The sequence below is a fragment of the Danio aesculapii genome, chromosome 21, assembly GCF_903798145.1.
Source record: "Danio aesculapii chromosome 21, fDanAes4.1, whole genome shotgun sequence".
NCBI classification, from domain to species: Eukaryota; Metazoa; Chordata; class Actinopteri; order Cypriniformes; family Danionidae; genus Danio; species Danio aesculapii.
The window spans coordinates 20,117,618-20,145,259 of NC_079455.1; the positions used below are offsets into that span (position 1 = coordinate 20,117,618).

The following is a 27,642-nucleotide window of genomic DNA, read 5'->3' on the forward strand; positions in this document are numbered from 1 at the left end:
TTTACGCAACATTTTTTCCCATGAAGTGTTCTAAATACAAAATTATAGTATAATGAAATACAGGTGAGTTTTGTAATTTTGGATCGCTAGTGCTATGTTATATCCAGATATATTATATTAAATATATTAATATTAAATATATAATATTATAAATATTCAATCATTCATTCATTCATTTTCGTCTTAGTCCCTTTATCAATCTGGGGTCGCCACAGCGGAATAAACCGCCAACATATCCAGCACATTTTTTTACGCAGCAGATACCCTTCCAGCTGCAACCCATCACTGAAAAACACCCACACACTCAGTCACACACATACACTACAGACAATTTTAGCTTCCCCAATTCACCTGTACTGCATGCCTTTGGACATGTGGGGGAAACCGGAGCACCCAGAGGAAACCCACGCAAACGCAGGGAGAACATGCAAACTCCACACAGAAACGCCAACTGACCCAGCCAAGATTCGAATCAGCGACCTTGCTGTGAGGCAACAGCACTACCTACTGCGCCACTGCGTCGCCCTAAATATAATCTAAATATAATACATTTTTGAATCAATGGAGATTTAAATAATATATGCTAATTTAATTAATAGAAAGTTTGAATCTAGTATAAACTAAATTTAAAAATAAGTCTAATAGTGTCAATGTGACACTATATTGAAAACCTCTGATTTAGATAGTCAGTCGTAAATGTTAAGCATTTAAATTTTTGGAAAAGATAAAAAAGGAAAGCATTTAGTTGTATTTGCTTTTAATTGCACTTTAACAGTTCTACAGTAATTATATATTAATATATGTACAGTTCTACTGCTATTAATAGTATCCTGTACATATTTATTTATTGTAAATCTGTTCATAGCTAATACAACCTGTATATAATGTTGATAGTACATCCATCTGTAAATATCACCATAGTTTTTCTATAACTGCACTTTATAACTTATACCTGTATCCTGCACTTGATGCTATTGCACTGCTGGTTAGACCTAAACTGCATTTCGTTGCCTTGTACTTGTACATGTGTAATGGCAATAAAGTTGAATCTAATCTAATCTAATTTAATTGCGGTTTATTTTGTTTTTCTAGCGAGATCTGGCAACCCTGTCGTGCGGGAAGGGTTTCCCTAGTGTTAGCTAAACAACATCACGACGACCTTTGAAGTCGCCAACCCCAGTCGAATGAATGAAGTCCGGACGCACGTTTTAGCATGTCAATTTATGCCATGAGTGCCCTGTGCCGTGTTTTGACAAGGGGAGCGCCCTGCGGCCCGTCGTCATGTTCATCTGTAACGGGACTTCGGGATTTTTGCAGCGGAGTCTCGCGGCTGGACCGCGCTGGCAGTGACAGCATGAGAGCCGCCAGGTGTTGCATCTTTAATCTTCCGGATGAAATATTGTTAATTACACAGAACTTCATGTGTGAGAGATTATTGTTGCTTTAAAAAGTTATTTGTACGTTAGTTTATTTTAACGGTATTATTCGTGTATTTACTGTCACCCTAGAAAATGCGCCTGTAGTAGGTGGGTTTTATTCAGGAAAAAGGAGTTAAACCAGTCAAAATTACCTACACGTTATCTTCTGTTGTGGCTAATAACGGGTAATGGTTACATTAATAAAGTTATAAATTAGATATAACTATATTGTTATGATTTTGTAAACAAGGCCATCTTTCCACTTTCCAGTCACCACCATATCATTTCTTTAAATAAAACATCAACAAAAAAATCTTACTTATGAATCCTGTAAATGGCAATATTCTGAAATGCTATTCAGAGTTGAAGTTATTCTTCTTCTGAGACTAAAATTCATAGATCTTTAAAGCTACAACTAAAACCAAGGTCACATTCAGATTTTGATATGTGGTTATTATAAAATGAGGATCTAAATCTATCTGTATTAACGTTAGCTTTGTTTCTACTGTAACATGCTTATGTTTGCTATCCTCGTGCTAAACGTAATACAAACGTTAGCAACCCTACACAACCCAGAACGTGTTAGCAAAATGAATTATGCTAACATTGTGTTAAAACATGTTAGCAACAAGCTATTTCATGCTAGCAGTGTGGTAAGACGAGTAGCACGTTAATGCATGTTAGTCATTAATGATATAAATGATATGAAAAACATGTTTGAGCATGCTAACTCATGCTAGTATGAAATTTAAAAAACATAAATCAATAAAACTTGATTGTAATTTTCTAAATCACCCTGACAACCTTTTGAAATATCTTATACACGTCTTAGTAGTTTATTCATGCTAGGCAGGTGTTAAACATATTGCCAAAATGTACATTTGTGTTAGCATTAGCAACTCTAACCTGCCTAATAAGTTACCCTGAAATTATCTTAGTTTTCCCCTCATTTTAACCATGTAGTTTAAAAATTTGGGAGTGAATTTGGACAGTAGTTTAAAATTTGATAAACAGGTTAATTCATTGATCAAGCCATCGTGAGTCAAAGTCGCAAACGTGAGCACATCACACCTGTCCTTTACTCTCTTCACTGGCTCCCTGTTAATTCAGAATCGAATTTAAACTACTGTTGTTTGTTTTTAATGTAATTAATGGTCTTGCACTTTAATATTTATGTGAGATTTAAAGGTTCACAAACCAAACAGGGTCCTGTGATCAGCAGGTCAGTTGTTGCTGGAGGTCCCCAGATCCAGGTATAAACAATGGGGGTGATTGTTCATTTTCAGTGGCAAGTCCAAAACTGTGGAATACCTTCCCTTTAGAGCTTCACATCATCACAGACGTGGCACTGTTTAAAGCTAAACTTAAAACCTATTTATTAAGACTTGCTTTTGATATTCGTTAGTACAAAATGCTGTTTTATTACACTTGTGTTTTTACCATTTTATGTGTTTTAATGATTAATTTTGCTCTTAATACTGGTTTGCATTGCCGGCAATAAGTCAGACTTGTTCCAGTGCATGTTGGACTCTGGCTGGGCTGCCCTTTGTCACCAATTCTGTTCATAATTTTTATGGACAGAATTTCAAATTCCAGCCTTGGGCTGGAGGGGGTCCGGTTCGTGGACCATCTCTGTTATTTGCAGATGATGTTGTTCTGTTGGCTTCATCGGACATGAACCTTCAGCATGCACTGGGGCAGTTTGCTGCCGAGTGTGACGCGGCTAGGATGAGAATCAACACTTCCAAGTCTGAGGCCTTGGTGCTCCACCGGAAAAAGGTGGTTTGCCATTTCCAGGTTGGAGGAAGTCTTTACCCCAGGTGGAGGAGTTCAAGTATCTTGGGGTTTTGTTCACGAGTGAGGGAAGGATGTAACGTGACATTGACAGGCAGATTGGGGCAGCGGCAGCAGTAATGCAGCCGATGTACTGGTCCGTTGTGGTAAAGAAGGAGCTGAGCCAAAAGGCAAAGCTCTTGATTTAACGGTCAATCTATGTTCCTACTCTCACCTATGGTCATGAGCTTTGGGTCATGACTGAAAGGACAAGATTTCTAATACAAGCAGCCGAAATAAGTTTCCTTGGCAGGGTGGCAGGGCACACCCTTATGAATAGGGTGAGGAACTCTGTCACCCGGGAGGAGCTCGGAGTAGAGCAGCTGCTCCTCCACATCAAAAGTAATCAGCTGATGTGGCTCGGGCATCTGTTTCGGATGCCTCCTGGACGCCTACCTAGGTAGGTGTTCCAGGCATGTCCCACCGGGAGGAGGCATCGGGGAAGACACAGGACACGCTGGAGGGACTATGTCTCTCGGCTGGCAGGGGAACGCTTCAGGATCCCGCAGAGGAGCTGGAGGAAGTGTCTAGGGAGAGGGAAGTCTAATGTTCTCTCCTAAGACTGCTGCCCCCGCAACCCGGCCCCGGAAAAGCGGATAAAAATGAGTGAATACTGTAAAGCACTTTGGGCAGCCTCCTGGTTGTAATAAGGTGCTATAAAAATAAAGTTTGATTGATTGATTGATTGATGGATTAGTAATGTGTCAAATAGCCACAAACATGCTTATGCATGCTAGCAACATGCATAATATTAGCTATGCTAACAATTATGTTCTATAGCATGTTGTCAACATAAAACGTGTATAAACATTTTGTAATGTGCTAAATCGATGTTATACTCCATACTAACAATGTTACCAACATGTAGCAATAAGTCAAAAACCTAACAGTGACATGCATGCCACAGTTTGCAATAAACTTTTAAGCTTTTAAAACTTTAAAGTTATTTAGACTCCTATACATGTTATGCTTTTAAAATGACTTCACACTTTGTAGTCAGGCTTTCTAAAGCCAGCATCACAATTTGTCTCGAGTGGTCATTGCTTTGGTTGAGTTAAAACTTTTCTGCTTTGAAAAGGTTTTAACAGCTTGTCTATGTGTTTTATCTATTATGTCTGTACTGTAAAAAAAGATTAGCAACTTATTTTTAAAAATGAGTAAACCCATTGTAACTTTGAACTCTTAAGCTGACTTAACTTAATTTTTATAAATATGCAGATATTTCATTTACTTAATAATTTTGAGGCTAAGTGTTTAAAGTAGCAGTGTGCCGATTTTATTTAAATTTTTTTCTGCAATGCATTTACTCACTTTTTTAACAAACCCAACTAACCACTTTTTACAATGTATTCTTCTCTCTCTTAGCCCTGTAAACCTGACCTATGATGTGTTTGATGGGAAAGGCGACAGCACGCCATTGGTGTTTCTTCATGGCTTGTTTGGGAGCAAATCAAACTTTCACTCCATAGCCAAGTCTCTGGTTCAGCGGACCGGCAGGAAGGTACGCCTCCAGTTTCAGTAGTGCTTTGGGCTGTTCAGAGGAGTCTGTTCACTGTCCTGACTGTACTTTGTCTAGTTAGGTGCTGACAATCGATGCTCGAAACCATGGAAAAAGCCCACACAGCCCTGTCTTGACCTACGACACAATGACTAGCGATCTGACACATCTGCTGGGACAGCTGCACATTGGGAAGTGTGTCCTGATTGGACACAGCATGGGGGGAAAGGTTGCAATGACTACAGCCTTATCACAGGTATATTGCCACGGTGTTTATACTGTTGAAATGATGATGAAGTTAAAAAGTTAATTTTAATCATTATAGGGGTTATGAAGGAAGAAATGTCAGGATGATAGGATTGACCTGGTATCATAATGAAGGTGGAAACAAAATAAATATGCATTATTTTGATAGAAATATTATAAATAACAAAAAACGGTTGACTCCCAAACTAAACTCATGTGGAGCTACCGTCATGGAGGAAAAACATGAAGTATGAAATGGCTTCAAAAGTAGAATGTCTTCAGGCCCTCTTGATTGTGTGCCAGTGCCAGATTATAAAACATCTAATAATTTGAATTTTTATTACAACACAGTGCCATTTTAGGTGGTAAAATGTCATCTATGCCCTGATCTTTAATATATGTTGTTTAAATGTTTGGGATTTTTATTAGATCTTAGCAGATATGAAATCATAATATACAATATATAATATAATGTGTGTATTTATATAGTGCATTTATCGTGTATGGCCATACACCCAAAGCGCTCCACAATCATGATGGGATCTCTCCATAATGCGACGGCAGCCACAGGACAACGGTGCCAGTGCGCCCACCACACACCAGCTATAGGTGGAGTGGAGAGACAATGATAGAGCCAAGTCAGTGGATGGGGATGATTGGCAGACCACGATGGTTATGGGCCAATGAAGGGAATTTGGCCAGTACACCTGGGTTACACCCCTACTCTTTACGAGAAGTGCCATGGGATTTTTAACAGTTTAACGTCTCATCTAAAAGACGGCACCCACTGACAGCAATAGTGTCCCCTTCACTGTACTGGGGCATTAGGACTAACACATACCACAGGTTGAGCGCCCCCTGCTGGCCTCATTAAAACCACCTCCAACAGCAACCTACAGTAGTTTTCCCATGTGGTCTCCCATCCAGGTACTACCCAGGCTCAGCCCTGCTTAGCTTCAGTAAGTAGCCGGTCTTGGGCTGTAGGGTGATATGGCTGTGGCTATATCAATACTCTCTCTGGAGCTCTCTTTTTGTGATTGGGTAGATGGATTTTGGTATTTGCCAAATATTTGCTCTGTATGGGTTAATTTATTATATATATGCGAATGTTCCATACTCATGTTTATTTTACTAAACAGATTTTGCAGGTGTCTCCATTTTGTATTGTTAGATGTTCCAGTTTCTTTTTATTAAGGAGGTTCCAGTTGTTCCAGAAATTGCTTGAATCAACAGATTCTTCAATTGTTTTGAGCTGTTTTTGGATGTACTCTTCTTTATTGTTTCTGATTGTGTTTTTATATTTTTTAAGCTCCCTACAGTACTGAAGACACAAATCTGTATTCTCTAGTTGTCTGTGATTTTGATTTGCTAGTTGTCTTAAGTTTTACCATTTTATATTCTCTCGTTTTTTTTGTTTAACAGTTTTCTTAATAGTTTTAATACTAATAGTTTTTAATCATTTTAATTTCTCTCTCTCTCTCTAATTCAGCCTAATTTAGTGGAGCGGTTGGTTGTTGTGGACATCAGTCCCTCTCTAACTTCAGCCCACACCAATTTCCATGCCTACATTCAGGCAATGAAAGAGGTGAAGATCGCCAGTGATATTCCTCGTTCCACAGCGCGAAGACTGGCTGAAGACCAGCTCAGGAAGATAGTTAAGGTAACCATGTCCCCACACATCCTTTATAAATAGTTAACTGGAATATTGAATTAATTTAAGTGACGTTTAGTTTTGTGTGTGTGTGTGTGTGTGTGTGTATATGAGTTTTTTTTCATACTCACATTTGTGTTGTTTACAGGAGCGTTCGGTGCGTCAGTTCCTCCTCACTAACCTGGAGGAGCAAAACGGTCACTATGGCTGGAGGATTAACCTGGAATCCATCTCAAACCACCTAGAGGACATCATGGGTTTCCCTGAATTTGACAACACCTATGAGGGCCCTACTCTGTTTTTGGGTGGCAGTAGTTCTGCCTACATAAGGTAATCACAATTCATTTTTACATGCATACTATTTGTACATGCATACTCGACATGGGTTAGCTTAACACTTAGCATGACTGGTTCGATTAAAACAAAGACCTGGAATATTTTTATCTTTGGAATAAACTGCGAGTGTAGTTGCATCCGTATGCTGTAGTGCTATATCCTGTGTTTTGTTTTGACAAATGGGTTTAGGTTTAGGGCTGACCATAAAGTGTGTAATGTAAATAAACTACTTGACTATTTTCTTCATGAAAACGCACACCCTAATAGCAGCAAAATTATTATGATGTGTTATTTAATCATAATGATAAAATTGGCAGTTACTTTTAATGATAGCAAATCAACGACAAATGTTTCTCATTTAAAAGCAACAGAGGAATCCGCGAATCATAAAATGATACAAAATTAGGGGTACGGTGAGCGTCAAAGAGTGGCAAGAAGAGGTCCTGACCATGCGTCAATATTTTATTTACTTTTAATATATTTTTAATACTATTTTGGGCAAAGTGCAGTTACAGCTAACATATGACGACAAATTTTTGATCTGTAAGGCAATGCTAGCTTAGGTCACCTTTGCTGTGGAATTGACCCTTCGCTGGCAGTTTGATTTACAAGTGATTCTGGTTAGGGCTGCACAATATGTCGTTTCAGCATCGATATCTTAATGTGCAAATCTCCAATAGCCACATCGCAGTATCTGCAATGTCAGCTAAGTTTAAGTTCAGTTTTAGTTTAGTCATCTATTTGGAAATCCATGTACAATTGGCCAGTAACCATACTAAAGTTTAACCTTAATGGAGTAAAAGTTTTTCATTTGTTTATTTGCTTTGTTTTTAATTCCAATGACTGTGAGATTTCAAGCATATATAAACCAAGTGTGTGTTTTTTCTAAGAGTGTCAAAATGAATTGTTTGTTCTTTGCACCACGATGCAGACGCGGAAAATTCGATATGGGTTCAGTCATAATCATAACCGGTTATTATGTACTGACGTCATTTATCTCATATGCGCTATGTCTCCGTAGCTTACTATGGCGAGGGAGGTGAGCGCAAGTGTTTACAACGCTCCAACTACTTAAAAACGCAGAAACTGTGCACAATTTCACTACGTGTGTGTTTGCCTGGACAGTGTTTCACTGACACAGACAGCAGAAGCCCCTATTTCACTGCTATTGAGAAAATGAAAGTACTCATTTTCTCTCTCTCTCTCTCACTGTGGCCCATTTGACCTGCTGGCATGACTTTTCCTCTCCTCTCGGCTGTTACAGCGATACTTCTGGATACAGACACGAGCATGTGTCTGCAGAGTTTTCTCCACCGTGTCTATCATGGATCAGCTGTGATCGCCGCTGCTGTTTATCAGTGTCACTCATCTGTGAAGAGCGCAGCGCGCAAGAGCCAATCACAGCCCATTCTGTTGAGCGCATGACCAATCATAGGGGTGTAAGAACGAACTCACAAGGCTCAGAAGACGAGCAGGATATTTATATTTGTTTATTTGCTATAAATGCTTGTGTTGTTCTGTGCATGTTCTTGAGTTTTTAAAGGTGCAGTTTATATATCTGACTGTATTAAAGGACAAAATTGTATAACAAATAGTATATAAATATAAATATATTTATACATTTTAATACAAGAATTGTTGTGCTGTGAAGAAAATAAAAAACTGCATGGAAAGCATCGTCAATGCACTGTGATGCACAGAGATATCGAATTGAACCGAATCGATGGCATGATAATCGTAACCGAACCGTGAGACCAGTGTAGATTCACACCTCTAATTTTTTCAAAAGAATTTTTTTTATCAAAGAAAAATTGTAGTTATTTTTATACAATATAGACTAGGCAGTGTTATTTATTTAAATTTTATTAATTAATTACAGTTTAATTAATTACAGTAGTAATTAATAATACAGTTAGACTCTCTAGAAAACCATAAATGCTTACCTGTTTAATTTTTGCAGATTATCTGTCCGATAAAATCATCCCAATTAATATAAAATTAGGAATTCTTTCTAAATTGATCTATTCAAGTCATCTCATGAAATAATATTCGTATCGCAATATAAATCACATAAAAACAAAACATTGCAATGTCAGTTTTTTCCAATGTCGTGCAGCCCTAATTCTGCCAATCACAACACAGATATTCTGTACCCGCTTGTGTCCGCAGTGTTTGCTATTTGTCTGACAAATAAAACAGTCCAATAAACCAAGTGTAGTAGAGATCACATTAAAAATGATGGAAATATTTGACTTGCAACGCTTTTGCATAATAGGAGCCCTTTAAAAATGAGTGTAAACGCTAATTAAAACAAGACTAAATCAACAGTTTTAACTAGGTTTCACGATATGGAGAAAAAATCTAATTGCGATTTATCTGAACAAAATTTCGATTCATGATTAAAATTTGATTTACTACCTCATCATAAAAGAGCGACAGGTTTTATGTGGTGGTTTTAACAGCACCTAAGAAAGACTAAGCATTATCACAAAGTATGCTACACTATGCTACTGTTTATTTAAAACCAATTAAACATCGTTGCCATTTTTCCAATAAAGCTTTCAGTTGTCATGACAAATTAAGAAAATAACTACAGTATTTAAAATTTAATTAAATGAATTATATATTTCCCAGAGATGGTTTGCGACTGAAAGGGCATCTGCTGCATAAAACGTATGCTGGATAAGTTGGCGGTTCATTCCGCTGTGGCGACCCAAGTTTAATAAAGGGACTAAGCCAAAAAGAAAATGAATGAATGAATTATATATAAAGACATATAAAACCTTTACATTTAGATTGTTACATTTTTCACACTAATTCAGGATAATGTGCTTATGAACTGTCAGAACTTTCAAAAACGATATGCTTGTCACCATATATAGCGCATCGAAATAATCGCAGCTTTTGCGATTTGAAAATTGTAACTTTTTTATTTAAAAATGATTAATCCTGCAGGCCTAATTATAACCCAAATCAAACACCCTTAAATACATATTTAATAAAGTCTATATCATGTCACTGACCTCTTGGTTTTCTTCTAGCTCTGACGATTACCCCGAAATCCAGCGGCTTTTTCCTTGTGCCGATATCCAGTACATCCCAGATGCCAGTCACTGGATTCACGCTGACAAGCCTTTGGATTTCATCAGCTCCATAATCACTTTCTTACAGCCATAGACCTCGTCTCTACTGAGAATCGATGCAGGTGGGCCCAATGCTAAAGGCACAGAAACTGAATTGTTAAGGGTTTGGACCAAGATGAGTTCAATCTAGTCTTTAACCTTATAATGCACAATTGAGCCGCTATTTGATTCCTGATAGTTAGTGTATTCATTTTTTCAGTGTGGTATTTGCACTGTGGCTTAGCATAGTATATTATATACTGATTTATATAGAGATGCTGTCCTAAACTTTCGGTCTAGAACATTTGTTTGTAGCTCTCAAGTATAACATGTTACAAAACAGCGGATCCAGTGGCTTTAAAATGAAATACTCTACCTTCATATTTAATATGATACCTGAATTAGATTTTGATATTTGTTATATATCAGTTTATTTTAAAACAATAGCACTGTACACACACAAAGAACACTCATAGCTAGTGGTTAATGTGCTTTTCTTATTATTTATGTTTGTAGAAGCTTGAAAAGTGACTTTTATTGACACTTTTAGTAGATGTAAACAATATATTGTCTGTAAATAATGATACTAAAGCCAGGTATTGATCTGTTTTTTGCTTATTGTACAGATTTAATTATTTGTACTTCATTTTCTACACAATATATAATACTAAAAGTCAATAAAAGTCACTTTCTTCAAATGCAGAGTTATTTTTTTCCACCTCACATATTTTTAACAGTGTAGCTAAATAATGCTGGACTTGATTTTAACTTTTATTATTATTATTTTTTAATTAAAGAGCATATTGTTGACATGGACACCCTTTCTCAGCGCTCTGATAAGAAATACAAAGATGTCTATGCAACAGTGTGTGACTTATTTACCTGTTTTCCATCTGAAAGCATCTCATCTTTAGATTCAGCGAGACCACAACACTTTGATGTACAGCTAGTCTGAATAATTTAACACTATACGACATAATTTAGTGTATTTTCTTTCTTCGAAAACTGTCAAACCTGTCATAAGGCAGGTGTTTTATATTGATTTACGACAAATGACAGTGCTGCAAATGTAAAGACACCTACAGATCATCAGGAGGGCTGTCTTGTACTGCATTTTTGTTACAAACACAAATTTCTTGGCCCTGGGTCCTTTTATTTTGTGTTTTAAAAATAGTTCTGTATATTAAACAGATAATCAATAACAAGATCGAATATAAAAGCATGTGATGAAATACCTGTTCGACCGCACAGTTGAACGTTTTGTAACATGTACAGGTATGTTAGTGTGATTTACGATATAGAGAACAATGTGCCTACCTCTGCACACTGTCTTTTCAGCTAATCTAGGTAGGTTTATTACTGTTCTGGGTAGTTATTGAAGTACCAAAGCAGAGGTTTATGGGATTTTCCTCGACCAGTGTGTGTGTGGGAGGCACACATTTAAGATTAAGTCTTCAGCTTCTGTTATAAGGGGATATTTTTGTTCACTTGTGGAAGTGTCGAGTATTTTGTATATCCGCATACACTATATATACCGGTTATATAAATGTATAATATATTAAATATTATATTTATGACTACAGCATCTTAATGATTGATACATAAAGAAATATGCTGCAAAATGACATATCTTAAATGTCAGTGTGTGTGTGTTCTCTCATGTCACGTAATAATTGTATTGAATGTGTATATGGTGGAACACTAAAATCATAGCACTGCCATTGCTTGTTATGTCTATTTAGACACAGTTTGTGGTGTTTATGTGTGTTTACATGGAAATGTATCTTTCAGAATAATTTAAAAACGACTGCCAGTGATTTTTAGCAGCGCTAATATCTTTTGCCAGCTACTTAAAAACAATGGCTTGGGTCTTTGCGAAGACGTTTTTGCCTGGACGTTTTTAGCTATTCAGTGGACTGTTTCATAAAGCTCGATGTCAATGAAAATCTCAAAAATGTCTTCATTATGAAACAGCCCTCTCTGTTTTGAAGAATGTACATGTATGCAATACTAAATGGAACGAATCAGTTGAGGACGTAATGCACAGACTTTTTAAAAATAATCTAGTGTCAGCTTATTCATGGTGAGATTAATATATACATTTTAGGTCTGTTATCTTGGTACTCAGAGTACTTGATATATTTTTAGTGTATGTAATGTATCCTTAGAGCATCAAACCTATTGTGAACTCATGCAGTATTGTTTGTTTGTGTGAAAGTGGACGTGACTAAATGTATTGATATTATTTGATACAAATTGATGCAGGCACTTGTTTTAATGATATAATGTGTCAATTCTGAGAGGTCGTGGAAGTGTGCGTGGTTGTGCAGGCAGTAATAGTTGAGTCAGTGTTGAACAGTTTGTATGGGTGAATTGCATGCTGGAGTGTATCTGTGTGCAGATTTGTTACTGATAAATAAATGTGGACGTCTTTAACCTGCTTTTCTGGTTGATTTACAGTTTCTTCAAGCCATGTTTACAACACACTGTGGAGATTAAAATTAGAGAGCTACCTACAATTTCCTAAAGCAGCACTATGCAATTTTGTAATCCCTCCTGTGGTTGAAAAGCGGAATGGTTATTAACAAACAGGATGCGCTGTTCTGCCTATATGTATTTCTATAGGGCTGTTTACATCTGGTCACTTATTGCCTTTTTTCTGATTGGATAGCTATTGTTTAAACGCATTTGAGGTGGATATAAACCTGATTGCTCAATCCACTTCCAACCCAGGCTCATTTTGAAAACGTACATACCTACATACATTTCTGGAGACCACCAAGTATGTCCCAGGAGCTACGTTTTTTGCAGTTTTTGTTTTCGCTAATCCACCAGAGGCCGCTGTGTACGCTTTTTCAGTTCTCGAATTTCTCTTGTGAGTGCCATTCGCGCCTGCTGTTCTCACGTAAATCCACCAGAGGCCGCTGTCTACTGACTGTTTGACTGACTGATCGACTGACCCACCCTCCTCCTTGCCTAAACCCAACCAATTGTATTGATTGACCCGATCACCCCCTTCCCTAAACCCAACTGACAGTTTTAAAAAGCAATCCAGAAAAAATGAAAAGTGATTTTACCACATTCTCACCCTCTTATTTACTAGTTTATTTTATTTTTTGGCTTCTGTTATTGTCTTACCCGCTTTCTGGAACCGTTCTTCACCGGACTCAAACCCCGTTGTCGTGGTCAACTCCTCTCTGTGTCTCAAGTCTGCCGATGTACATGGCAAGCTAACAGGACAAACTGGTAACAGCAGGAAAGCCGTCTATACATGGAGGCAAGCGGTCAGCTAGTAAGCGTGAAAAGGAATGGCGTCACACCGCACCGTAGCATTCATTTAAAAAATGAAATGCAGCCATACGTAGCTCTGGCTACATAATTTGCGATCTTGAGAAACATATATAGGGCTACGTTTTCTGAATGAGCCTATGTTTCAGGATTGGACAGATCTTCAGCTCCAGGTTGTTGAAATCACATATATAAATTGAACTCCTCCCTAACAAATGTATTTGTAAGAGAGGGCTATATTACATACTCAGATATAAAATTGCTAATGCAAAAATGCAACAGCAATGCCAGATAACAGTTTGTGATGCTTGTTTCTTTTTTTTTTTAATTAATTAATTGTATTTTGGATTGTAATCTTTTATAGACGTGACATGGCAGAGTGGGTGCAAATGTTTATCAGAAATTCCTTCAGCAACATGTGGTTCCTTCCCTGCATTCATGACTCAAGCAGACATCAGTTTTCATGCAAGACAATTAGCTCCATCATGCAGCAAAAGCTTAAAACAGTGAAATAATTAAAAAGTCGACTAGAGTCCTGATCTAAACCTGATTGAAAATCTCAAGAAATGTTCATTCTTCTCCACTGGATGCGCTCAGTTGTCAATACATAGATACACCTGTTCAACTGTTACCATCTAAACAGCCAATGAGATGGAAGTAACTCAATGCATTTCCGCATAAAGACGATCTGCTGTTGCGAAGTTTAACCTGGGCATGATTAAAGAAAGAGGATTGTTGGAGCAGGACAGGCCATTCTGAGTAATTCAGATAACAGAGCCTTATAAATCAGACTTAAATTATCTGTTGTCATTTCTGTCGCTTTATTCCCTTTTCTTAATATATTACTAGGAAGTCTAGACAAAATATCACATCCTTCATTCATGTAGGTCAACAAACCTTTTAAGATTCTCAACACAAAAGTGAAACATGCTTTTAAAAGGGATATTTCACCCAATAATTAATATTTACTCACTATTTACCCACCCTTAAGTGTTCCAAACTTTTAAGGGTCATTTTTAGAGAATATATACCTAAGAGAATATACATTGAAGGAAGTTCGAAACCGGTATAGGAAAAACAAATAGTATGGAAGTCAATGGTTACAGGTTTCCAGCTTTCCTCAAAACATCTTCTTTTGTTATACGATGAGTAAGTGTCAGAATTTTTCTGTTTTGGGTGAGCTATCCCTTTAATGTTTCATAACTGTTTTTCAAAAATTATTTACATCCTTAGGACCAACATCCCAAGTGTGGTCGGGCAAAATCACTGAAACTGCCTCAGTCCAATGAAACGTTTTGAAAATTGTCCTCTTTGATAATCCTTTGTGGTTGAGACTCCACTGGTTCTTGTGTAGTGACCCGTCCGCGTCTGAACTTGTCTTTCCACCTCTGTGTTCCTGCGGGTGACGGAGACTCTGGAATCGGCACGGTTGCTTGTTTCAGGGTGGGCATGTAGTCAGGTTTTGGAGGAAGGGGTTTATTCGAGCGCCGCAGGACACCAAACCCTCTGGATTTCTTCTGAGCCTGCTCTTCCTGCTGCTGTCGGAGGAGCTGGTGATGAAGGATGGTCTGCACGTCATCCTGTGAGCGACATGACAAGTGATTTTTTACAAGTGATGTTGTGTTCTCAAGAGTCCAGATGGCAAGACAAGATTGAAAGCAGATGTTCTGCCTACAAATTGCACTTATTACTTTAAATACTATCAGTTTTTTGAGGTTTCAGTTAGTTTATTATTGAAATGTGTTTTTTATAATCACATCACTGATTTTTGGAACTTTTTTAAAGTTCATCAGCATTTACAGACTCCAAAATATTTTGTATGTCTTTTGTATCTCTTTATTACAATATAATTAAGCAGATAACAGATACTGCATGTCAAATTTAAGAAGAAATATGAATCATAACAGAATATAATTAATCAAGAGATTGTTAGCAAACACAGATAAAGAGATGTTATTGATTTTAATAAATCATGTATTTATTGAGTTAATTGGCACTCTTTATTTTCTAAGTTTTAAAGTTTGTCATCTTCAAATTGCGGTGACATTAGAAATCTGTTTGTCATCTTTGATAGAGCTTTGTGTATTAATAGTCATGTTAAAAATGTGGACTTCCAGCATCTCCAGTCTCCGGCGCCTATAGACTGCAGCTCTATACAAGAAGTTTGAACTGAGGAGAAATGGTCATGCTGAAGAATCTAACTAAGGATCTGAGAATCCTTGTAGCAAACGTATGTGTGTGTTGTTTCAAGAAAGCAACCATTCATTTGTATTGTGTTTATTTTCCTTTGTTTATATTCATTTATTCTACATTCATTCATTTTCTTTTCGGCTTAGTCCCTTTATTAATCTGGGATCGCCACAGTGGAATGAACCGGCAATTTATACAGCATATGTTTTACACAGCGAATGCCCTTCCAGCTGCAACCCCTCACTGGGAAACACCATACACAATCATTCACACACATACACTACAGACAATTTAGCTTACCAAATTCCCCTATAGTGCATGTGTTTGGACTTGTGGGGGAAACCGGAGCACCCAGAGGAAACCCACACCAACATGGGGAGAACATACAAACTCCACACAGAAATGCCAACTGACCCAGCTGAGGCTCGAACCAGCAACCTTCTTGCTGTGAGGCGATGTGCTACCCACTGCGTCATCGTGACGTCTCATTTATTCTTCATTTGACTATTTTATTTAATCATATGATCATTAGTTATTTACATCATTATCATTTTATTGATTACTAGTTAATATTTTGATTATTTTTTGTAATTTTATTGTTTTTATATTTTATTATTACCATTTTCCTATAATTATTGCTTTATTATCATTTCCATTTTTCCATACTGTTATAATCATATGACTGTGGATTCAAGCAATGCTTGTTTTCATGAGTATGAGATAAGAGAATGTCTCCATTTCAAGGTCTGTTTTGTCACTGGACTGTAATTTTCCATCGCTGTTGCTTGTAGTATGATAACACTTGTTAGATTTATGCTGGTCAGATGAAGTCTAATCCTTGAATCATACGCAGCTAAGATTATTCAATAAACTCTGCTCTTTCTTCATCATTATTACTTCATCTCCTGCTTCTGCTCCTCTCTGGTTTTCTCAGTCAACTCCTATATTGATAGGGGACTGTTAAGTCAGCTGAATACTGATTAACAGGTTTGGATATTAGAAACTCTGCTGAATTGTTGTCCAGATACCTGGACACATTCACTGGCAAGATCTGGTGTCCGGGGCTGAATCTTATCTATCTTGCTTGGAGAGTGTGATCTAACAATGCCTAACTGAGCCTGGTTTCTCTCAAGGTTTTTTGTCTTCACTTTTGTCAACTGGTGAAATTTGTTCCTCGCCACTGTTGCCACTGGCTTGGTTGGTTTGGGACTTGTAGAGCTGCGCATTGATGGATTTGTTCGTCAGTGTTTGGACTTTCAGCAGTGAAAATTAACTACACTGACCTGAACTAAACTGAACTTCAACTCTGAAAACTGGACTGACACAGTTTCACTTTACTAGAACTTCTATGTTAAGCTGCTTTGACACTGTATACTTTGTGACGTCTGTTCATACATGCTTCATCCTCCATCCGAAAAACATTGCAAAAACTAGAAATATTGTTTCAAAGGACGAGATGAAGATGCTTGTCCGTGCCTTTATCTCTTCACGAATGGACTATTGTAATGTTCTGTACAGTGAACAAATCTTCCATGGAGCGTTTGTAAGTGCAGAATGCAGCTGCGATGCTTTTAACCAACACCAGTAGGAGGTCGCAAATTACTCCTGCGCTTAAGGCTCTTCATTGGCTTCCTATTAGTTTTAGAGTAAATTTTAAGATTCTGGTAATTACATATAGAGTTCTGCATAGTCGGGCCCCCCATTATATTCAAGATTTTTTACATTGTCACTCCATGGTCTCTGAGGTCTTCTAGCAAAGATCTTTCAGCTATTCTTTCACATCTTAAGACAAATATTTTTGTAAGCTGTAATTTATTGATATGTTTTCTTTTACCCGTTTTGTGTTTTTCTTTTATTGTAAAGTACTTTGTGACTTCATGTCTGTGAAAGGTGCTGTATAAATAAACCATTACTTACTTACTTTCTTACTAAATGAATACCAATGTTTTAGACAGCCTTTAAAATGCAAAATTAGTTAACTTTATTTAATTTATAATAATTTAATCTGCAATTAACATACTTTCCAGGCCTCCAGCTCTATGGACAGCTCCAGTCGACTCTGAACAGCTTCCAGAAGTTGGTTGTTCAGTGTCATCAGTTCGTTCTTGCTTTTCAACAGCTCACTCTCCATTGCTTGTTTCCTGAATTAAAAAAAAAAGTGATTTATGTGCCAACAAGCAAGATTACAATTATATAAATAGCAGAGCAATCAACCAAACTCACTTTACAATGGCGTCATCTCTGTCTCGTAGAGCTTGCTGTAAAATGGCAGCGTCTTCTCCAGACTTCGCTTTTCCCTGTCAAATGTAGTGGATTTGTTTTAAAGAGCACAAATTGTTTCCTTTTACAGCTAATTAAGTGATAAGTTAAAAAAATCCAAAATGTAACATTTTTATTCTGAGATTCAGATTTTTATTCTGAATCTATGAGTTAGGAGCTATGTTTAGCCTTAAAGGTCCCTTGAAGTGCTTTGAAATGGGATTTTTATTCGATATTTGATGTAATCTCAAATGAAACATTAAGAAAGGGTGGGACATAGTATAGCTCCTCCCCTTTTTAAAAAACAGCCAATAGCATTTTATCACAGCTCTGCCAGTACGAGTGGTTGAGCTCAAGTTCATCAAATGAGAAGCATCTTGAAGGGGGCGGGGCATGTCAGAGACATTTGATGAGAAGCTGTAGTTTGAGGTGACGTGAGTTGATCCATTTAGGCGGAAGTGACAAACTACAAGCTTTACATGTTTATATCAGTTTTATATCTTCTATATGGTCATTTTGTCTCTGTTTTGGAGCACACTCGCTCATAGATATCTTAAAAACTAACAATACTGATACTCACATCTAAGAAACATTTTTTTCATGGAACCTTTAAGATGTTTTATGAATAAGTCCCCTGTTGTTAATGCTGTTTTACCACCAAATGTACTGGATTCAATCTTTTTGTGAACTTGTTTTCTTTCACAGATAATTCTCCACTCTCACATATTTGTGTAAGTACAGGCTGTCTTTTTAATTACCTTCAGATCGATGACACCTCAGAGAAATGTACAAGCTATTTTTTCAAAGCACTTAAAAGATCTCTTCGATTGTTCTTATAACAATAAGAGCTTGTGAATGTAATGGTTGCGTAAGGCCTTACAAAAAAAGTGCATGAAGGAGGTGTGCCTCATATGAGCCGATGGGCAAGGCTAAAGCTCACCTGTATAGTGTGGTTAAGGGCGAGTCTGCGTGCCACTTTCTGCAGCTGAAGCAGTGCGGTGTCTAAAGGGTTGGCCTGCGACGGCTGATCCACTTCTGCTGATTCCAGATCAGTCAGTGGGAGTAAGAGCTTCACAACAGACTGAAGCTCCTCTGCCACCTGTAGACACACATCAAAAACAATGATTAAGAGATTAAGACAATTCAAATCTAGTCTGTAAGAAACTGGAATCACTTTAAAAAAACTTTTGAAAAGCGATTTTATTTGCAGGTTTATAAGTTGAGGATGCAGACTCACTCGATATCTGCTTTCACTCCAGCCGGGTCCACTTTGGTGTTGTTGTTGCAGCCTGTCCACCTGAGCCTTGAGTCTCAGACTGCGCTGGCGAGATAATTCCACTTCCTTCTTCACATGCTTCAACTGCAGAAACAAACACGGTGTGTTATATGAATATAATGTGATGTTTATTTGCTATACACTTAAAAAAAATGCTACTGGTTCAGGCTACTTATTTAAAATACGCTGAATCAACACAATTCTTCAGTTTTTTGGGGGACAACTTAATTGTTTTATGTTCAATCCACCTGAATTTGAAAAAACAAATAAGTTTTATCAATATTTATTTTAATTTTAATGTTTAGATAACTGCATTTTGAAAATCAGGTTGACCCAACATCAGGCCAACCTAAAACCAGCCAAAAATCAACGTCTATTGATGTTACAGCTTGACATTGTGTGGACGTTACCATTAGGACCTCTATCAGACGTTGGATTTTGGTTGCCAAACCTGACAAATAAATGTCAGTATTTGACGTTGGTTTAAGATGTTGGCTCGGCGTTGGATTTTGGTCACTTTCCAACACAACCTAAAATCAACTAAATATCAATGTCTTTTGATATAATAATGCTGTCCTTAGACGCTGACTACACTCAAAAAAATATTTTATTTTGCTTGTTCAAACTACTCATTTAAAATAAGCTGAAACAACACAATTTTTGAGATTTCATTGGGACAACTTCAATCCACATAAATTTGTTAAAAGTGTTAAGTTAATTTAATCGATTTGTGTTTGGACAACATGAATGAATTTTGTGAAACCCTGCATTTTTTACAGGGTAGATTTTGGTCACCTGACGTCACAACCTAAATCTAACATAATGTCTTGTGACATTGTGTGCCTGCTGGAGTATCTCCTAACTTGCAAATGTAGGAGAAAATCTTTAAAGTAATTGGCATGTCAGTCCTAAATTTTCTGATAAACACAAAAGAAGATATTTTGAAGAAAGCTGGAAACCTGTAACAGTAACCGGACTTCCATGGTATTTGTTTTCCTTACTGTGGAAGTCAGTTGTTACTGGTTTTCAGCTTTCTCAAAATATCTTCTTTTGTGTTCAACAGAAGAAAGAAACTTATAAAAGTTTGGAATAACTTGAGGGAGAGTAAATAATAAGTTGTTTTTTTTTTCATTTTTGAGTGAACTATCCTTTAAAGACTTCTCTCTATTCCTTAGTAAAAGTTTGCCTCAGCAGCTTTGTGAAATGGTTTGAAGTGAAAACTCTTGCTTTTATCTAGGAGAACTCTTAGAGTTGAAAGGTGAGATAAAATATTTTGTGAATTTGAGACCTGATACATTTGTCGGTCCGTTGAGAATAACATCAAATCAGGCCATCTAATGTCTTTTATAAGCTTGTTACACTGGATTTACCAAACAAAATTAGACTTGGAATCTTGCCATTCCAGTCAAATGAACAGGAAACGAACAGGTGAAATATTGTTTACTTCCTAGTGGAGCTTCAATCTGCTGAGAAATGTGTCAGCTGAATGTTTCAAATACCTCAGCATGGTGTGTCAGATATGTGTGTCTTTTAATGTTTTCCATTATTAATGCAGGCAGTGAAACCAGCTTTTCATTGAAAGTTGAACTATAAATGAAGACTGTCTTGTTCATTATTAGCTTGGATGAGTCATGTTGCTTTAAAAAGAACTTGGTTGAATGAAGAAAGAATAGGTTAACATTAGCTGAACAATGATTGGCCATCTGGTCCTCTCACTGATCTGCTTTTGTTGTTTGTTTGCTCTTTTAAAATTTCTGACTGCAAATAGTTATTTTGTTGCACTGTCACAATCAAATATGTTATATGAATAATATGTCCTATTATATATAAATAATGTGTTATAACCAAATAAAACATGCATTTTAAATGTTCTGCTCAAAGGTAGTGATTGGTGACAATTAATTTTTTTATTAAAAATAATATATGAATTACTGTATATGCTATCCATACCGACTGAGCAGAAAATAATTCAGAATTGTTAAAAACTTTTGTACAGTTTTCTTTGAGAGCTTGAATGAAGACAATCGGGAAATTTATTTCAAATTGACAATTGTATCAAATTTACAATTACAATTTCAATACACACATACTATTAATTAAATGTAATGTGAAATTGTTAAAATGTATAGTCTTTATACACATTTAAAAATAGTATATAAAAAAAATAGTGTAGTTTGTATAGTCCAGGTGAGGGATAATCAAAAACAGTCCAATTCTGTCACTTTTCAAAATATTTTAAAATAGTAGTAATAGTAAAAACATGTAATTTAACATTTTCAAAGCAAAAAAATACGAAAATAAATAGAAGTCGAAAAATAATAGAATTAAAAATAATTGAAAAAGGAAAATCCTTGAACAGAAAATAAGACTTTATAAACACTTTATAATAATCAAAAATGTTAGTAATTCTGTCACATTTAACATTTATTTAAAATCAGGAATAAATACATTTAATAAACGATTAAGGTTAAAAAAAATCTTTGAACAAAAGTAATAATAAAAATAAAAAAACATTAAACACTTTTGCAAATTTCCTGGTGAAGCATAATGAAATATTAGCCAAGTTATGTCCATATAAACATTGACAAATAAGAATAAATAAATGTTAATAAATGTTTAAAAATAATGTTTTTAAAATATAAAAATTCTTACATAAATAAACAAATTAAGTAATTATGTTGAAGTCAGAATTATTAGCCCCCCTGTTTATTTTTTCCCCAATTTCTGTTTAACCGAAAGTAGATTTTTTTCAACACATTTCCAAACATAATAGTTGTAATAACTCACTTTTAACAACTGATTTATTTTATATTTGCCATGATGACAGTAAATATTTACTAGATATTTTTCAAGACACTTCTATACAGTTTAAAATGACATTTAAAGACTAGGTTAATTCAGTTAACTAGGCAAGTTAGGGTAATTAGGCAAGTTATTGTACAATGATGGTTTGTTCTGTAGACAGCCGAAAAAATATAACTCAAAGGGGCTAATAATTCTGACCTTGTATGGTTTAAAAAAAAATTTAAACTGCTTTTATTCAAGCCGAAATAAAACAATTAAGACTTTCTCCAGAAGAAAAAATATTATCAGACATACTGTGAAAATTTACTTGCTCTGTTAAACATCATTTGGGAAATATTTAAAAAAAAAAAAAGAAACAAAAATCAAAGGGGAGCTAATAATTCTGACTTCAACTGTATAAAGTTAGTTATCAAAGATATTAAACAAATGTAATAAAATATCATCATAAAAGCTATCTGCACCTGACTGCATCCATTTGCCTTTTGTTTACATAGTTTTCCCTTTGTACAGTAGCCTACAGTGTTCCCTGACTTTAAATCACTGTTGCTCATAGTCATAACAATAATGACTCACCGTTACAGACACGGGGCTGGACACTCTTCTGCGCAGTGGGCTCCCGCTCCGCAGCAGATCCGGTAACGCTTCCTCAATGTACGAGCGGCAGGGCTTCGTCGGCGCGTCCGGGTCACTATCCTGAATCCCTGTCGTGAAGCGGAGATCATCTTCAGTCGGGACACTGCTGTCATTCACTGCCAGCTGCTCTTGTAACTCATCCAGTGTGCACAACGGCGAACTGTTCGACTCTCTGTCTGTGTCAAGACTTGAAACGGAGTCCTCGTCGTCGGTCAGTCGTTTGTGCACCTCCTCGGTGGTCATTGGAGACTCCAACAGGTCCCTAATGGTGCGTAACGTTACCGGCGAATCTTTCCTGTTGGTCTCCATTTTGTTTTAAATGAGGACAAAGACAGAATGCATGTTCTTATCAGGGATAGAGAGAAGACTGAAACTGAAGAGAGGGAATGTCTACAAACCGGTTTTTCCTGAAGTTTGACGCTCAGAAGTGACACGAGGGCGTGCGTCAAGCAGCGCGCTCCACACCACACATGCGCGCGGGACTGCGGCTTTACCTGCGCTTGTAAATGTCAACATGCGTGTTGGTACACGTCGGTGGAAGAAAAACGCCCGTTGATTGTAAACAAAACGTCTGTTGTTAGGTTGTGTGTGTTTTTTTTAGATCTATTACCTTTTTTAACTGGTTAATTGGTTAACTTAATTGCATATAGGATTCAGGCACCATACAAGGGGTCTATTTGAAATCTTAATGTTATTAAATAGCATTATTTGATCCAATCAGTCATGCTGTAAATATTATAGTTTTATTAATGAAGTATAAATGCGTTAAATTGGTCAGCATCTTCTCATGTAGCATCCGTATCAGGTTGAATACTGCTTAAAATAATTTTCTTTTCGACTTAGTCCTTTTATTAATCTGGGGTATATATATATATATATATATATATATATATATATATATATATATATATATATATATATATATATATATATATATATGTGTGTGTGTGTGTGTGTGTGTGCGTGTGTGTGTGTGTGTGTGTGTGTGATTATAAACTGCTCAAAAAATGAACAAAGGGAACATTTAAACAACACAATGTATCTCCAAGTTTTTTTGAGCAGTAAAAATAAAAAAGTAGTGTATATATACAGTTGAGGTCAGAATTATTAGCCCCCCTGTTTATTTTTTTCATTAATTTATGTTTAACGGAGATAAATTTTTTTTAACATATTTCTAAACATCATAGTTGTAATTACTCATTTCTAATAACTGATTTATTTTATCTTTTCCATGATGACAGTAAATAATATTTTACTAGATATTTTTCAAGACACTTCTATACAGCTTAAAGTGACATTTAAAGGCTTAACTGGGTTAATTAGGTGAACTAGACAGAATATAGCTGAAAGGGGCTAAGAATTTTGACCTTAAAATAGTCTTAAAAAAAATTTCAAACTGTTTTTATTTTAGCTGAAATAAAACAAATAAGACTTTCTCCAGAAGAAAAAAATATTATCAGACATACTGTAAAAAAATTCAAAGGGGGGCTAATAATTCTGACTTATATATATATATATATATATATATATATATATATATATATATATATATATATATATATATATATATATATATATATGCACAGTGCTCAGCATAATTGAATACACTCCATTTTTAAAGTGAATATTTTTATCCATTTCTCAGTGAAAATAGGCAATGTATTTTGGTGCGATTAAACAAAACAGATAAATTATTAAACAGATCTATTCATTAAAGGGCACCTAGGTTGGCCCTTTTTCAAATTTAATATAAGTGTTTTGCGTCTCCTGAATGTGTCTAAAGTTTCAGCTTAAAACACCCATCAGAATAAAAAATTTTCATTATTGCGAGATTCTATTTTATACATTTTTGCACTAGGGGGCTGTTTTGTCATACTGCGCCTTTAAAGCTAGTCCTCCCCGCCCATCGTTTCTACTTGCCTTTCCGCATGCCTTAATCTCATCCCTCGGCTGCGTCAGACAACAGACAGACTTAAAGGAAGCAGATCTCACGAAGAGTTTATGAGAAATACTACAGTAAGAACTTTACCAATCAGTATTTGTTGTGCAGTTGCATCGATGAGTCACACAAAGTTCACGCGCGCACACACTCACACCGCAGCAGACACTCACACACACAGACAGACAGAGCGCCAGTTTAGATTTGCACTCTTTTTGCATGCAAATATGACAGGCTACAGGTTAATCTCCTCAGCTGTATGGATATACAGCAGTGTGACCGCCGTCATTCTCGTCTTTAGGACCCAGCAGAGACATGAAACCGGAGTCGCGTCCAGTCTTGTTGAAGGTATGTTATGTTGTCTTAAAAAACAATGTCCTTTCGCTAAGAAACTATATTGTAACAACTAAATGCTAATATAGACACAAATATGTGCTACATTTTGTTCAGGAAGTTGCTGGTTTTCCCAAGAAGTACGGAATCCGAGCAATACATTATTATTGGTTATTATTCGCAGCTAGAGGGCGCTGAATGGATCGCAACGTGAGGAAGTTATCCTGGACAAGAGCAGAGCAGAAGCTTGCTACATCATCTTTTATCAGAAGAGGATTCATTATCCATTTCAAGGTACTTGATTATTAACTATTGAAAGTTAAATGTTATTTTTACTGTTTGTGTGTACTATATTGAAGGCCCTGAAAATTGCATTTTCCCTACATCTTATACTAACCTACAGGGATGAAACCACAACCCTGATAATGTTAGATGCTAATATAAATGTTTAGTCGGTTATATATGTCATACAACAATTAAATATAAGCTTAAAAAATTTATTTATATATATGTATTATATATATTATTTATATATATGTATATATATGTATATATATATATTGTAACATCTGCTAGCTTTGTATAATAATAGTAGTAATATATGCTAATAAACAATAATACAAAGCCCTTAAACATACATGTCCTTGCCCAATTCAGGTGAGATTTTAGTGATGCTGTGACCACTCAGCTGATAAATGTTGTCTGTCAGCTCATGTTAATTTGTGGTTTGTTTTATTTTTTGTTTGTTCATTGTAGGTTTCTCTGGACAGAGCGAGTTTTAATCCTCCTTGATAATCTTGTTGAGAAAGTTAAGAAAACAACAGCTCTGTATTTTGTAATATTAACATGATGTAAAAATGCACAGATACACACACTTAAGCAGTATCATATACTGTAAAGGTGTCTTTACATCACCATATGTCTTAAATTATACATTTGTAATTCTTCTGTAAATGCATTTATACTTCTCTGAACAGCACTGGTAGTGTGTAAAGACACAAATGTTTCTTTCAAAAGTGTTTCTGTGCCTTATTGGAGTGTGAATTTGGTATTAGACTCTGTATCAGGCATGAGGCCACAGGTAAGTACAGATGACTGATATAGAGTCTAAGCACAGCTCAGAAATTTCAGAACTCCACTCCTGGAACATTTGACCAAACAAATTGAGATATTACAGACATTAAACTGTTTATATTAATTATTGCGTTATGACAATTTACTGACAGGTTCCAGTTATTTCAGTAGAAATCTGTGATCAAGACTCTTTTGCAAGTTTCTGAGCATGAAAATTAAGCACACTGATGAACATTAGTGTACAACTGACCATGTAAAATGGACCTTATTTGCCCACCAAATTAGCAAATGTGATGCACCTTAACAACTCGCATAAAAGACTAATCCTGCAGCTAAAAGTGTGCATTTTTATAGTTTTTTCTCTTTATCTGTTTAAGGTACCCCTGGAGATGACCACTTCCAGTTATCTTTTCTCCATTGCTAAACTGGGTAAATGCATGATTTTTGTTGTTATTTGGTCCGGCATACATGTGCAAATTTAAAATTTCTGTTTTAAGGTTGGAGTGAATATCATTTGGTATATGGAGGAGTAGGTAACTAAACCATTCTTGGTGTGAAATTACATAGCATTTTCTCCTCTGTTGAAGTCAGTGGGGACGATCAAGTTTTTGATTTGCTTTGTCCTTTAAGTTATCATCTGTGGTCAGCAGAAAAAAAATAAATAAATCAACAACTTGAGGGTGAGTAAATGATGAATACACCCAAAAATCGGTGAAACACCCATACACTCATTCAGCAGCAGAGGCGAATCCATCATGTCCTGGAGCTGGGTCAGTTGGCATTGCTGTGTGAAGTTTACATGTCCCTCACAGTCCAAACGCATGCAGTATAGGTACATTTAATAAACTAAATTGGCCGTAGTGTATGGGTGTTTCCCTGATTTGTGGGTATATTCATCATTTAATCACCCTCAAGTTGTTGATTGATTTTTATTTATTTATTTTTTATTTTTTTATTTCTGCTGACCACAAATGATAACTTTAACGGACAAAGCAAATCAAAAACTTAATAGTCCACTCCCGACTGACTTCAACAGAAGACAAAAATGCCATGGAATTTCACTGTGGACCAAGAATAGTTTAGTTACCTATATTGTTCAAAATATCATGTTTTGTGTTCATCTGAGGAGAGCTTTAGAACAAGGGGAGGGGGAATTACTGATGACAGAATTTCCATTTTTGTGTAAAATAACCCTTTAATAAATCCAGTGTACTGTTTTTAAGATATGGGTTTAAGTGCTGTTTATGTTTATTTTATTTTTAGATTGCATAACAGCTCTGTTTTAATCTCAATATGAGGGGCTTGTTTTGAGTTTAATTATTGTGTTTTTTTTCTGTTTGATATAAAGACAGCCTTGGAGATTCCACTTTGGAGATGTCGCTTTAACAACTCAGCCAGCTATAATTTCTTCACTGCCATACAAATTGTGCAGCAAGATGGTTCGGCTCTCATACCAGGAGGCAAAACAAGAATTTGTTGATTTGCGACTTCTAGGTGCATTATTTATGACAATAAACTTTGGACATTATTTAATTCATGTGTGTATACTTGTATTTCGTTCAATACTTAGAGGAAGAGGAGCAACAGAGACAGAGCCCACTTGTCCTGCTGCTTGGGGATGAACTAAACTGCTCTCAGGCGTTGGTTATTGTTGGAGGAGTGCCACTAAATTCATGGATTTAAATAAAGCTTTGCCAATGTAATAAAAGTGGTGGATTTTTTTATTTACATATAAAGATGA

At 36.1% G+C, this 27,642-nt stretch overlaps 2 protein-coding genes and 1 long non-coding RNA gene across 3 annotated transcripts; 2 read left to right on the top strand and 1 right to left on the bottom strand.

Annotated features, from left to right (window-relative positions):
• The first annotated feature begins 1,118 nt into the window (after positions 1–1,118).
• abhd11 (abhydrolase domain containing 11) lies at positions 1,119–12,545 on the top strand. The gene is made up of 6 exons (XM_056446503.1): positions 1,119–1,368; positions 4,617–4,752; positions 4,832–5,005; positions 6,485–6,655; positions 6,795–6,976; positions 10,024–12,545. Exons 1-6 carry the CDS (start codon positions 1,214–1,216, stop codon positions 10,157–10,159), a joined length of 954 nt encoding a protein of 317 aa, XP_056302478.1. The 5' UTR covers positions 1,119–1,213; the 3' UTR covers positions 10,160–12,545.
• A 1,225-nt stretch (positions 12,546–13,770) lies between these two features.
• Positions 13,771–22,972, bottom strand: bicdl2l (bicaudal-D-related protein 2-like). The gene is made up of 6 exons (XM_056446814.1): positions 22,496–22,972; positions 19,079–19,201; positions 18,782–18,940; positions 17,806–17,879; positions 17,603–17,723; positions 13,771–14,972 (listed from the first exon to the last, which is right to left on the bottom strand). The coding sequence occupies exons 1-6, from the start codon at positions 22,862–22,864 to the stop codon at positions 14,670–14,672; spliced, it is 1,149 nt and encodes a 382-aa protein (XP_056302789.1). The 5' UTR covers positions 22,865–22,972; the 3' UTR covers positions 13,771–14,669.
• Positions 22,735–27,434, top strand: LOC130214937 (uncharacterized). The gene is made up of 5 exons (XR_008835644.1): positions 22,735–22,823; positions 24,796–24,842; positions 24,945–25,121; positions 26,279–26,330; positions 27,250–27,434. It is a non-coding gene; the product is annotated as an uncharacterized LOC130214937 (long non-coding RNA).
• Positions 27,435–27,642: the final 208 nt, after the last annotated feature.